This window comes from Adiantum capillus-veneris, chromosome 26 (assembly GCF_014529385.1).
Source record: "Adiantum capillus-veneris isolate H3 chromosome 26, ASM1452938v2, whole genome shotgun sequence".
Taxonomy (NCBI): Eukaryota; Viridiplantae; Streptophyta; class Polypodiopsida; order Polypodiales; family Pteridaceae; genus Adiantum; species Adiantum capillus-veneris.
This window is the reverse complement of record NC_140956.1, coordinates 51,099,744-51,114,015: the sequence shown is the minus strand read 5'-3', so window position 1 is coordinate 51,114,015 and position 14,272 is coordinate 51,099,744. Positions and strand designations below refer to the sequence as shown.

Here is a 14,272-nt window from a genome sequence, read left to right as displayed (position 1 = left end):
ATCATATGAAATAATCTATGATATCATTTTGCATTGCATATTGGCTATAGTGCCCTTAGTTGTATATTCTCATAGTTCCAATTTATTATAGTTGTTCTAGTCATTAATCCAAGTTCCATCTTGTGCTCTCTCTCTCTCTCTCTCTCTCTCTCTCTCTCTCTCTCTCTCTCTCTCTCTCTCTCTCTATTTCTAACATGGTATCAAAGCAAGATTTTTAATTAGAGATCCTCATTTATCTCTTAATACTATTTGATCCTCATTATGCTTCAATGTACAAAGCCTTAAGTTATCTTTCTGTTATCCATAAAGCTATGTTTAGAGAGGATATCCAAGAAATGGGATAATGGGTAGACACCACCCATGATGTCACTTATATATTCAAACTTGACGACAAGCCATGAGCTCTAATTTTGTGTGCTACTTTCCATTGTGTACGGCCTCTTATACTCATCAACATGATTATCTTCTTGTAGAGCCTCTCATACATAGCACTAAATGGCCCCTTGTAGGGCGTGTAGCACTAGCTACGTAGCCATAAATGTCGGCCACCAATGCCATCCAAGGCAACAACCTCTCTTTCACTTGCAATGACACCTCCAATGGCCACAAAAAATAGTATGGTTTCCTCTCACACTAGGCATATTGGGTGCTCTGGAGACAACGCTTGCCTCCCTTGAGGCTGTGTACTCACCTCATACGCATTCCCTTTCTCTCTAGCGTTGCTACTTCACATACACTTTCTCTCTTTCGACACTCTCTGACTATATTTTCCAATAGAGACTTGAAAAAGCCATAGTTTATTCTTTAGGGATTGTTCTTACAACAACCATTCTTATCATGGATGATATACATTCCGTAATATCCATTGAATCCAATGATAGCACAAGTTCTATTGTATCAATTGCTCAAACTAAGAGGAAGAGGTCACAATACTGGCAACATCATGCCAAAAATCCAAATCCTTGATGGGGAATTGGTTCATGAAGGAATAAAGTTTTGGACTAAAAAAACTTTCTACATCCAGAATACCATGGCATCTTAAGCCTTGGCATCGCCACTCGGTAATAGCAGCAGGACTAGGACCTCTCCTAACTTCTTACATGGAGTTGTATGGCATCTGAATTGAAAATTTGGATTAACCAGGCCACTTGGATGACCACGATCCTTTTTTCTTACAAGCTTTGGAGGAGATAGAGAAGGATCCAACATGGAGAACAAATGCAGAGCTTTAAATTGGGAGCCCCTGGATTTACTCCAACATTTTGAATATGAATTTCATTAATGTTATGCATTTTTCAAAGATCTTTTCCCATGTGGTTTTACTTTGATGGTGTGTGTATTCATTTAGTTGGGTTTAAACCTTCTTCATGCTATTAGAAGCATGTCATAAGAACCCATGTATTTTCCCTAGTATATGCATATAGTTCAAGTTATGAGATCACTTTTTTATGCTCTTTTCCCTAAGAATTTGTATTCAAGGGAGTCTTTGAGTCATCTGAAGCATACGTGTGACCAACCTTTGAACATCGAAGGACGTGCCTCTGAGCTATGTTGACTTTTGATCATTAGCCTCAGTCTCGTGCATGGATATTTTATCTAGTGTCATGTCGGTGCATCATCTATATGTATTCTATAACAGCAGTGAGAGAGTGCCCTTTACACATGTCGAAGACTGCGAGATAAAGGCTAAAGTCCAGGCTAAAGTCCACATCACCTTTGCGCATGATAAAGAGGGAGAGAAAAAGAGAGAGAGCGGCCGGCCATACTAGTCATCTCTAAGCCTATCACAGTCCATGCTAGCTTTCCTACCTTTCTGTTTTGAATCCAAACTCCTTTTTTGAGCTTAGTGTCATCTCTTAAGTTAGCACCACCTATGACCTGAAGGCATTGCATCTTTGGCCATAAAGCCCTTAGTTGTTTAGGCTTCAATGAGGCATGGTGAGTACCAACTACATGCTAGTGATATGTTTGTTGCACACTATCACTTCAATTTTATGGTTCCTTGAATCCTGAATGTTTTGTTTTATGGCTTGCAGGAATCTTTTGAGGAAAAGGACCGTCATTACTTTGACTTTCAAAGACGTACATGACAACCTCCATGTAGAAGGAGGTGGGTTGTTTGAGCAATACTATGTGAAGATGGTACGCTTGATTGACATAGTTGATGGTTGACCTCTATATATTAGGGGGGAGGTGTTGATTATAGAGAAGTGTTGCATCACAACAATTCAAGCCTGATGTCTATTTCTCTCCAGCATTTAAAGATGTGTTTTTATAATATCTGATGTCTATTTCTCTCCAGCAATTAAAGTTGTGTTTGTATAACATCTGTAGAATTGAAGGTCACTTTAGCAACTGCAGAGCTTGATTCTTATTTATTTGAGATGTTAGAACCCAAGATTTCTATACAAGTCTTTGGCTACCAAGCTGATTGTTGGTATTCCATTCAAGGTACAAGCTGGCTTGAAGGACTTTGATTGGATATATACCAAGTGTTTGGTTTTAAACTTACTTTGGGAAATTACTTTGCCTTTAAAATCTCTCTTTCTCTCTAGGAAATTAATAAGACTCTTTCTCTTTCTTTCTATGAGTGTGTGCAAGCAACTCTCTCTCTCTCTCTCTCTCTCTCTCTCTCTCTCTGGCTGATGAACATCAGCTGCGAAATGTAGCAACTCAGGACTAGTGAGTGTTAGGAATTTCAAGCACTACAGATCAATTTTTGTAGTGAAACTCGTCCCTCGTCCTGGTCCTGGTCCTCCTGCCCCCTTCGCCAGTAAGGAAAGATGGCGTCTGCAGACGTCGCAGCTTCTTCTGATGGTGGAGAGGGCGCTGCACCTCAAGTCGAGTGGGAGTGGTGTAGCGATTCGCTGTGCTGGAATGCCTACCCTCCTTTCATCTCTGCTCTCATCGAGGCCGCCTTTCAATCTTCGCGTCCCTCTGTCAATGTTACCCTACCCAAATTCTCCTATTCTATTCAATTTGAGACGCTGCAACCGTTTCAGGTTGGCTATGTGTGTGTGTGTGTGCCCATCTGCAACCGTTTCAGGTTGGCTATGTGTGTGTGTGTGTGCCTATTCTATTCAATTTGAGACGCTGCAACCGTTTCAGGTTGGCTATGTGTGTGTGTGTGTGTGTGTGTGTGTGTGAGTGAGAGAGAGAGAGAGAGAGAGAGAGATGCACATGTACATGCACGCATTGGTTCCGCGCCTGCAGGTTGTAAACAGAAAGTTTAAAGATTGTACTTGATTGCATGCTGGAGCTGAGGAGGACGAATTCTCATTGATGTGGCACAACACATAACAGAGAGGCGCAAAAGTCTTTGTTTGGGAAGATGCCATTGATCCTGTTTAAGAAAATATGCACAGGGCTGATTGTTTCCATGTTTTAGGTTCTCCCTTTTGGGTTCAACATGTTCCTGTTGCTTTACATATACATAGTGTTCCATTTTTCCTGTTTGAAGAACATGTAAGCTATTACACTGTCAAAAGTACATCAGTGCACTTGTAAATTGTCCTCTTTGAAGAAAACCCAAGTGACAACTTACTCTTACACACCCTTAACGAGACCATGTTCTATGAATTTACTTGACCTTTCGATTAAGGGAAGTGGTTCTTTATGCTTTTGCAGAAAAACTTGGTCTCAGGGAGAACGAGGCCAGTGAAGAGGCAAGCAACAGATGAGACGTCTGTCTCGTGGCTCTGGTGGGAGAGTGAGAAGCAGTTTTGGCATGTATATGGTGCTGAGCTTGCTCAAAAAATTGAGGCAGCATGGAAGGAAAGTGTGCTAAGCAAGACGATAGGAGGAAAGAGTGCTCCTGCTGGTTTGTTTTTTGTAATCCGTAAACAGGCTTACAGCATGGAGTTTGAGAGGGATGGACTGCAAGTCAATCTTAAGACAAAGTTCTCTCGAGGTGTTCGTAGAAAGCTGTGTTTAGGAAATCGGCAAGGATCGGATGAAGGAGCAGCAACATCAACCTCCTTGGGATCGAGCCCTGCACATGGGCAACGCAATTCTGCTCCATCTTCGTCAACTCCATTGTTGGGAAGAGTACTTGCCAATGACGCACTTCATAATATTTTTAGGCCAAGGACCTCATCTCTGGCGTGTGATCAAGGACCATCTTATACCTCAAGCGATGTCGTGGATTTGGCAGACCCATCAGAAACAGAGGATTGTTCCATTTGCCTCTGTGGCCTGCAAGAGGAAGCAGCAGTTTCTCTCTCAAAATGCAAACATTGTTATCACAGGGATTGTATCGAGTCTTGGTTCAAAAACCGACCGACGTGTCCAGAGTGCTTGACGGTGTATGGAACCATCATTGGAACCCAGCCTCCTGGAGAGATGCATGTTCAGTATATCACTTATCAAGAGGGGAAGTATGGTTTAGCAGGATATCCTGACACTGATATCATAAAAATTACCTACAACTTTCGGAGTGGTATTCAGGTTTGTTTCTGTAGCAGCTCTTAATAGCTTATCTTGGGGTTGTTTGTTAATATAAGGATTTCTTCCATAAAAAGCTTGGTGGATCTGCAGAGTGCCGAGCACCCGTCTCCTGGAAAGCCTTATATGGGCACTGTCCGGATGGCCTACCTTCCTAAGAATAGAGAGGGCGAAGAAGTTCTTGAGCTGTTGAGAAAAGCTTTCAGTCGCAGGCTACTGTTTCGCGTTGGAACATCGGTAACAACAGGCCAGAATAATGTGGTTACGTAAGTTGATTACAATGTGAACAATATGGCTTTATAAAAGTTTTGTGCTACAGTATTCACTCAGCTTATGGAGTTGAAATTTTTTGGTAGGTGGGCAGGCATTCATCATAAAACTCGTATGTTTGGAGGATCAAGCCACCATGGCTATGTGAGTGCTTTTGCCGAGCTTTTCTGTTTTTGGCATGAGAATGTTTTTGGCTTTTTCCATCATTGATAAGTTTCTTGAAAAGCTGCATCAGATGTTACTCTTTTATGATGACCACTTCTTCCTTTCATTTCATTCAATTTCACAGCCGGATGACACTTACTTTTCGCGAGTCAGAAAAGAGTTGGAAGAAGCGGGTGTGGTGTCAGCTACATGAGTAATCACTCTACAAGATGCAAATAAAGGAGAGGAAGCCTTCCAAAGACACCAAAAGCTTACATGATGGATCACAGCAGTTGTGTTGAAGAAAAGGTATTGAGATTCCACTATGTATAGACAAAAAATGATGCAGTACTCACCCTATTTATGATTTATACCTAAGCATGAGGATGGTATACACATGTTCACCATGGCCTTTGCAATCAAGTGAAATTCTCAGGAATTAGATAGCAGAATTTCTCATCTCTGCTATTACATACTGCCACCCTGTTCATACACATTCCAGGCTTATATGTATGTCAGTGACAGTCCGATTACAGAAATTTGAAAGTTGCATATTTTATATGTCAGTTATACCCTGACTTTCAGAATTTTTGACGTTGCATCCCTTTTCTGTGTAAGTATCTGGTCCTGGCAAAAAGCATGGAGGGATTGCTGCAAGCATCGAGTCATCTGTGATTCGATCTCAATTGTGGTTGTGTACGAATCTGTAACTTCTGAGATTCTTTTTGTTGTGGTTTTTGCATTACCAAATTATACGTTTGACTGGTGTGTAGAGAGTAAGGAAGAAAGCTTCATAAACATCTTTGCGAGGCCGAAGTCGGCCTATGAGATGGAACTATGTACACGTGTATATCCTCTGGGTATGCAGAAAATAGCACAATAGCTCGATCTGGTCCCAAATTGGGGGTGTGGTATGTCATACATAGGTGGGTAGGGAGTGAACGGTCCCCGTGCATAACAACTGGGTCTGAGAAAGCCGATTCGGTGTCCCTCATTACATGTATATACATCCACATGTAAGAGATTCAATTATAACATGAGCCGACCACCACCAACCAGCGCTTTATAAAAACTTCTTCCCAAAAACATGGAAACCTACAAATGAGAATTATTAGAGGTAAATTGACTATATCTGAAGGTTTTTACACTAAATTTCTGTAAATTTGGTAGGTTTTCTCACGGTCAAATTTAATTGGCATATGTGCTTCATTGATCTCTTGCAACCATAACGTAATAACAAAACAGCCCTGTTTTGAGAGAGAGAGAGAGAGAGAGAGGGGAATGAATGAATGAAAAATGAGATTGCCCTGCATTAGACTTTGTGATCTAAGGAATGTAGTTGTGCTTTGAAAGTCGTGCAAATTGATGAATTGCCATAAAAAAGTCCTTACATCCAAGAGTGCAGAGGCAATGGAAGATAAGAATCGGTTCCATCCATCTTGCAAATGATTCAAGACTTAAGGTAACAACAGAAAATCATAGGCTCGTTTCTAACACACTTATCCTCGATGCCACCAAGTTTAAAGGTGTGGGGTTCACCAAATGTTAGCCTTCAATGTATTTTTGGCTAGATTACAAGCTTGTCTTGAGATAACTCGACAAAATTTTACAGATTTTAGTAAAACTTTTCGTTTCAAAACAGAAAACAACATCCTTTGCCCAACCCTCAATGTGAGCCAACACCCGTGGATCGGTATGTCATTCCTTACCGGGTGACAAGCATAGTTCAGTGAGGTGAGCCTTCAAGGTTTGACCTTGTTGTATGATTGAAGCAAGTCCCGTAGTACCTAGGTCCCCACAAAGCTTCATAATTGTGCGTAGTATATGTGTCTTCTAGGGAGATACTTGAGAATCTGGAATAAGCCTATCTTCTAAAAGTAACATCGGAATCTCGGATGGAGTAGATGAAGCTAGTGACAACAGCCTCTACCGGTGTCAGGGGCCTGACCAAATAAGGATACATGAAAAGTGTATAAAGACTCTCGCCCCGCCACCTTAAGAAAAAAGGAAGTTTGCTGCATAGAAAAGTTGTGCCCAATATGTTTCATGGACATGAGTGGCACACCAAATAGACCTGTTTTAACCTACTGTAGGGCTTGGCTAGCTCATATAAATCAATAAGTAAATGTAATTTCATTTAAAGTCTCTGGGTAGAGGCAACACTGCATTGAAATTGTTGCATTAAAGTTGTGTATTTGGAGCCTTCACCAGCATTGCTGGCATTTCCAGCATCTAATATTTTTAGTTTTTGGCAATAGTTCATGTTAGCATAAGTTAACGGAGCGGTTCAAGGACAACAGCTATGTTCTTCCTGCCTCTCTCCGGGCTACAAACACACACATTTTGTGTGTGTCTCCCTCTCTCTCTCTCTCTCTCTGCACACATACAAATCTGGATGGTTTGGTGCTATCAATAACTATTATTTTTACTTTGCATATTTGACATGTAAGCCGTCTTAGCTCAGCCGGTAGAGCGCGTGGCTTTTAACCACGTGGTCGTGGGTTCGATTCCCACAGACGGCGGCAGGCTATGCTTGTCAAGAATTTTTCTTTACTCACAAACCTGTAGTTTGTTGGAGTTTTCCCAAAGAACATTCCAAAATACAGTCTTTATGTATTGATCTCACAATTATGAGCGATTAATGCAGAAATGCTACAAACCTGCGCATTGTGACAAGAGTTAATGCATATGGAAGAAGCCCTCCAATCGAAGGCATTGAAAAGAATCTTTTCCAAAAACTTGGCAAACCTACAGATGTGAAACAACGGAGGTAAATCAACAAAATTTGAAGGTTTTTACACCGAGTCAGTGTTAGAAAAAAAGCGGGATCTAGTGTATTTTAACTGGCTAAAATTATAAAATCCCGGTTAGATTTTGAGCTTTCCTTTAAGAAAACCGGCAAATTTACACAAGTTTTAGTGTAATTACCGGCAAAACCTTCAAATTTTGACCTAAAATCCGGGAGAATTTCAAGTTTCCCCTTATTTTGATCGGTTAGGAAAAATGTATTATTCTAGCCCTGCACCGAATTACACTAATTTTTGCACCTTCAAATATAAAATTTAGAAGTAAATTTCAAAATTTGTAGGTTTTTTTCAAGCACTGGTCCAAACGACTACATTTGGGCAGACTCTTGCTTCAAATTTACTAAAAGTAACCCAGAGTGTTGTCCACGCCAACAGACTGCATCCGGTAGAGGATGCTCATGAGTCATTACTTTCTCCTCAACCATATGCAACATTTTCTCATCAAATGTGTTCCTTATCTGGTTGCTTTAATCTTGGAAATCCATCTCTCACAAATATCTTCATCAGGCTATTTCCCCATCCAAACAAAGAGCATACATAGTGTTTCCCTACACTTTGCCTTGCCTCAGCCTTGGACGTCTATAAAATTGATGGGCAATGGGACTGTCTAGAGGAACTCTCACAGGGATTTCCGTAAGATCAAACCAAACCACACCCAAGAAATCATCATTCTTAGACCGCCAACTCGGTGTCAAAAGTACTTATACTACTCTATACATGTCCTATGGCGAGGCCTCTTATTGCAAGGTCTTGTTCTTGGAGTGTGATCTTGAAGACAGAGTGATGCAAAACATCTTTGCCAAATGCAAAAGCCAAGTTCCATTCTGGATTGAGGGTATTTAGTGTCTCTTCATCATATCCATGTTAAGCATAACCTAGAATAAGTGCATCACAGGAAAATCTCGTAGTTGAGGCTCGTGAAAGACTTTATGTGCTCTTTTAAAAGCATTATATTTGACATGCATATGTTCAATTTTTTCCGAACTACTAAGTTATGGACATACCAATATATATCTTAAGGAGTATACCATCATCATTGTTCCCTCAAGGTAATGTAATTGTGACAAGTTCTTTAAAAACGCGTAGTGAATGCAGTTTCTCATGACATAGAGGCTAGAGCTTCTCCAATTAGCTTTGGTTATGCATATGGACTGATAATTGCAACCCAAGAGATTAAATTCTTGAAAGCAACAAACCCTAGAGATGAATTTTTTCCCATGTCAATGTCTTGCATTATTCCACATGCTTTCAAGATTCAAGCATCTGAGATGGAATTTAGAATTGAGCCCTCCATTTCATACTCACTAGGACCAAGAAATTGAGATGGGGAACATCAATGGACATGAAATGCCATTCCCTGTTACGGATACTCACATTTGAAACACAAAACGGGAATTTGGAACGGAAGTTGGGTATAGGAACATAAAACTAAGACCTGAAAATGGTCATTTCCTATAACTATGCCTCACTTTGCTTCTTTGTATGGGCAATATTGGCCATACCCTATCATAAGCGCAGTCCAACAGATGACATCCGTGCTTTAACAAGTACACTGTGCTTTACATACATACTGACCAAAAAGCTTTGTAAATACATGTTTTACTACCTTGGTTCAAATCTTTTTTTTTTTTTTTTTAAATCACAAGCGCAGAGAGATTGTATTAGATAAGCAAAAAAGTTACAGACGGCCATTCCGACAAGCTTGGCACATATACATCATACTTCATGTCCTTTAGATCCTGATTACAATTAACCATCAGGAGACTACTCCTGAACAAAAAGAGACTAAGTGCCATGTCACATGTCCTAACCATCCACCTTATCAATCTCTGCTTGAAGCCTTTCCAAGTAAAAGTTACCATCCCGGATCCGCGACTCCAGATGAGCTATCTCGATGTCCAGTTTCTTCTCCCACTCGTCCTTGGTGAGCTCTTTGTCTTCAAAAAGGATTCCACTTGAGGAACCCGCCTTGAGCTTTCAAATCTTCTTTGTTAGCATAGAGTCATATCCTACAATCAATGCGTTCCAAGGGACCGCATCTTAGAGCCTTCAAATTTAAGTAGTAATCACATAAGTGCATGGGAGTGAGTATACCTAATTAAGGAGCAGAGAGCACATACTACGCGTATGCCAACTCTCACTTGTGTTAAATATTACTCCTTTTTTCACGTGACCAAACTAAACAAGTGCATCTCTTCATACACCCATCAACACTATATCTCACAGGCGCCGCTCGATGCCTGAGAGCATCAATAGTTGGGGTTGCACACGAATCTCGACGGCAGTTTGAAACGTGATAAACAGAGCGAGTGACGATGGTACTCAAGGCCATGATCTGGGCTGAGCAAGCCAGGTGATCTAACCATGTGCTTGTCGGAGTGCATAGTTCTTCGTCGTTGATCGGGAAAGCACCGAGCCTCTAGTTGTAAGAGAGATGAGAGAGACATACAATAGAAATTGAGAGAACATTACAACAATGACCCAATCCAACACTGATTTTATTAAATATCAAAAGTTATGTACATCATGCGATTGAAATCAACCCTAGATAATCACCAAAAACTATAAGAAACCCCTCGATAAGATTAACATCCTGAGCACTCGCACCAAGACACGCTAAATAACCACTGCCTTGCCTCCACCCGATCAAAAATTTAGTCCTTGCTCGATGCTCAAGCCCACGTTAGCAGCATACACCCAAGCTCGCCGATGATCGTAGCCTATACGTTGGTTCTGTTCCAAGCTTCAGAAGCCATCGCTTTATACATGTGCTCACCCAAACCCTTCCCCCATGACATGCCTGTATAATCCCTCAGTGAAAGAGACCAACAATCCCTAGCTGCGCACAGAATAACCCCAAGAAATCCACATCTGCATACCCTTAATTCCCTTTTTTTTGCTCTTGATCCCCTTCTTCCCTTTCACCTTTTCCCCATTGAGCCATTTGCTAATAAGAGAGAAAGAAGAAGATCTCCGATAAAAATTCCCTTCCAAGATTCTTCTTCTTTTCCAAGACCTCGAATAAAATTCCCTTCCAAGCTTCTTCTTTTCTCCACTTTCCCTTCTCAAGTTAGAGAACTTGACAACAGTTGAGGACCGGATTTATGTAGAGCCGGTCCCCCTCCAATAGGCTTTTGTATTATAGATTCTCCCATCAAGAAAGACTTGGTACAATATAATCTTTGTGTTTTTTATGATCTAGGTGATGCAATGAAGATGGAAAGCTTCATGCATCACGAGCATACCATAAATTTTGTAAAAGCATTAACCATCCCCAGCCTCAATCCCAAGGCCTCAAACACCTTCAAAGGTGGAGAGAGCTAGCGGGGAATGAGGGTAGGGAAGAGGAAGAAGAAGTAACATACGAGAAAGAGATAGTTTCTCACTTATCATCACTCTTCTTGTATAGCATAGAAGAATAATGATGATGAAGAAGATGACAAGCTTAAGCATTGAAGCATGGCTCTTGGTTGGATTTGCATTCCATAGCCAAGAGTGTTGGTGTAGGGTCTCAACTTCTCAACAAGCTTGGAGAAGGAGATGGAGTTCTTGCACTTTGCACTTTGCACTTCACACAATGAGTGTGTGTGTGTGTGTGTGTGTGGGAGAGTATTTCTTGTAAGCAGGCTCCCTCCTTGCTTGGGTCGCACCCTCTTCTAGCTCATGGTGGAAGCTCATTGGCCATCTCAAGCCTAACCAATCACAAGCTTGTTCACAACAACTAGCAATAGAGGTAGTCCTTGGACAAGTGTCCTCATTTCCTCTTTGAGAGAGAGGGCTTGTTCAATGTTCAAACAATTACTTTAATTAACTATTTTATCATTGGACCTCTCTAAGGATCAACCAATAGGCTTCAAACACACATTGAGGGAAATTTAGCTAGGGGCTCGACATGTGTCCAATATGCCTCTTTGAGCAAGGGGTGTCCCTTGGGTGAGGGGAAGGTCATCCATGCATATCCCCTCCTTGTAGGGCTCACCCCCTTCTTTGTAGGCATAGGTCTTGCCTTTCTACCCCTAAGCACCTTGGCCCCCTAGTTGCTTAATCACCTCAAGCACCTTAGTCATCATGCATGCAAATAGCAAGAACCTGGCCTCTCTCTCTACCATCCCTGAAAGGTCCAAGGTGGGACTGCCTAGGAATGAACCTCCCATTATATAGCCCCTTGGGCCTCATTCCCTATCCACACTTGCAGCCGGCCCCTTGGACCTGGTCCTTGACCACTAGGCATTTCCCTTGGTATGACATTAATCCCCCCTTGGAGAAGCGTTTTCGTCCTCGAAAACAAGAGTGATGATGCACTAATGCTTTTCACAGGGGCATCCTGCAGGGATGCAGCTGTTTACTTGACCAGAACATGTTTCAGTAGGAGGTTCAATGAAACCAAGAGTAACATCTTGATTTTCCATATTGTTGTCCTGTTGCAACCGTCTTGGTGTAACTGTCGCAAAAATAATATAGCGTATAAACTCCATGTAGAACTCACTTGAGTAGCTAAATGAGTAATCACAACTAAGATGTACCCAAAGAGTACCTCTTTTCACTTTCCTTGAGAGCAACTTGCTGACGTAACTCATCGGCTAAGTTTAAGACCTTGACTTGTTCTCAAATCTCATCAGTAAACAACCCCACCATAGTTAGTGTTCACAGTTGAGAATCTGAGTTATACATGAAAAGACTAAGCTTAGTCGCTAACATGCTTTAACTTATGGTAAGCAAACTCCAAGTAGAGCATTAAATGCTTATTAATTGGATTGCTTTGTGCTAATATATACACTTTGCATTTTTTTTAGCACAAGATTACACTTTGTAATCTATCTCCTTGGATAACTGATAATATTGAGGTGTGTTTCCCCCACGGTTTACAAACAGTCATCCCAGATGACTAGTAAATGGGGATCACAATATCGTACAATATTGTTGAGTAATCAACAATGTCTTGAATAACCATCGTGGTAACTTGAAAAATCCATAAGCACCCAAACTGAGCCATGACCTCTATTAGTGATTGGTAGACCCAAAAGTAATCTCATAGAGATACTGTACAGATTGCAAAATGCTTCATAAGCAACAACTTGATGAATATGTATGTCGTTCCAAATCAGTCTTTGCTAAACACTAGGGCCCATAACACCTAGTGTACATGCATTTAGCAAAAAACATATCCGAACATGTATATCCATAATTGTCCTTGCCAATACTTATGGCGAATATGGTGCTCCTAGCACACATTAAAAAGGAACGTAAATAGTTCTGAAAAGAAACTAAATACTTTCAACTGCAATCATTTGCATGCCGTGCTAAAACGTTTGAACCATAATAGAAGGTGAAACAGTAATCACTTCTAGGTACAAACAATGAAACTTTTTCATTAACAACTCATAGCCTTGCTATATGCATAAACAACCATCTGTAATGTTGTTTAGCTGCATTTGTACCTTCACAAGTCATTCTAAGTATCCGATAATTTTTGGCCATCAAAATTGCTCCTGATATGTCGTGCTAAAAATGGTCTAGAAAACAGATTTGACTTGCACCTAGGGACTTTGTCGTGACACAGAATTGAAATAGTGGGCACCAGTGTCAGTCCCAGAGACTCATATTCTCCACATGTGGAATATGTCTCATGTAAGGATATCTGGAAAAAAACATCCTTCAAGTACGAGATGTACTTGTGCCTGGAGGTAACTGCAAACACTCTACGAGGGGAGTGAGAGGGACCCTCATTAGATTTGCTCCACACTGGCTAAACCGAACTCCTTGAGTCCCTAGACCATGTAGTATCCCATGTGACAACATGTGCCAAATAAACCCTACAAGTGGGTCTATAACTGCACAATGCAAACAATGTATGTTGGACACTACGGCCCAAAATACTTTGTTCCGAGTGCCTAGGAATTGAACGTAATGTTCACTTACCCGAAGTCAAATGCACAGGAGCACGTCTCCCACCTGTGAAGGGATAGGAACACTAATGAAAAAATGGTGAAAACTAAGCAATATTGCAATTAGAACCCTGGGTGTTGCCTTCGCAATCCAAACCATTGGGTTAGAATCTTCGTAGTCAAACCCCTTGGTAAGACCCTTTATAGAAATTGCTCAACATAGTCAACCGTATACAAAATGTTTGAGGTCAACTTGAAAAGTTGAATATGTCACTAGCCCATGGTAGATTGCGGACTTCTTTCCTTGAAAGTATAACTAGAATAGATCAAAGTGTGATCATCAATGCCTATGGGGTGATTTAGTAATCACCCGCTGGTTCTTACCCCAAAATGGTGCTTCCATAGACACTTGTAGTGCTATAGAGAGAGCAATAGATCCACACAAGTGAGATGTCTAGCTCTTATGAACAGCCATGCTGTCTCAACTGTTTGCTGCCTCTAGACCCCATGGTATAGATCGCCTGATGTGAGTTTAAGAGTATTAGAAACTCAACTCGATTTTGGCACTAAAAAACATGTAGTGCTAACACAACACTCAAAACATCTGTAATGGCGAGACTCGTGCTTGTCCATTGATAGCGATCAGGATTCCACTGGGTAGTTATGTTCAAGCTGGAGAACAATCACCCAAGAAATGCCAACAGGTGGGTCTTACCCTAGGTC

The 14,272-nt window shown here is 41.1% G+C and overlaps 1 protein-coding gene, 1 long non-coding RNA gene and 1 other non-coding gene across 4 annotated transcripts; 2 read left to right on the top strand and 1 right to left on the bottom strand.

Annotated features, from left to right (window-relative positions):
* The first annotated feature begins 2,592 nt into the window (after window positions 1–2,592).
* LOC147423442 (uncharacterized) lies at window positions 2,593–5,446 on the top strand. Of its 2 annotated transcripts, none has more exons than XM_086501902.1 (5): window positions 2,593–3,002; window positions 3,628–4,446; window positions 4,537–4,709; window positions 4,800–4,857; window positions 5,003–5,446. In XM_086501902.1, exons 1-5 carry the CDS (start codon window positions 2,784–2,786, stop codon window positions 5,069–5,071), a joined length of 1,338 nt encoding a protein of 445 aa, XP_086358028.1. In that variant the 5' UTR covers window positions 2,593–2,783; the 3' UTR covers window positions 5,072–5,446. The 2 variants fall into 2 exon arrangements, with proteins under 2 accessions (XP_086358028.1, XP_086358029.1); XM_086501903.1 differs by lacking the exon at window positions 2,593–3,002 and adding an exon at window positions 3,235–3,465.
* On the bottom strand, window positions 5,058–6,616 carry LOC147423441 (uncharacterized). The gene is made up of 2 exons (XR_015186638.1): window positions 6,249–6,616; window positions 5,058–5,952 (listed from the first exon to the last, which is right to left on the bottom strand). It is a non-coding gene; the product is annotated as an uncharacterized LOC147423441 (long non-coding RNA).
* A 690-nt stretch (window positions 6,617–7,306) lies between these two features.
* TRNAK-UUU (transfer RNA lysine (anticodon UUU)) lies at window positions 7,307–7,379 on the top strand. The gene has a single exon. It is a non-coding gene; the product is annotated as a tRNA-Lys (tRNA).
* The last annotated feature ends 6,893 nt before the right edge of the window (window positions 7,380–14,272 follow it).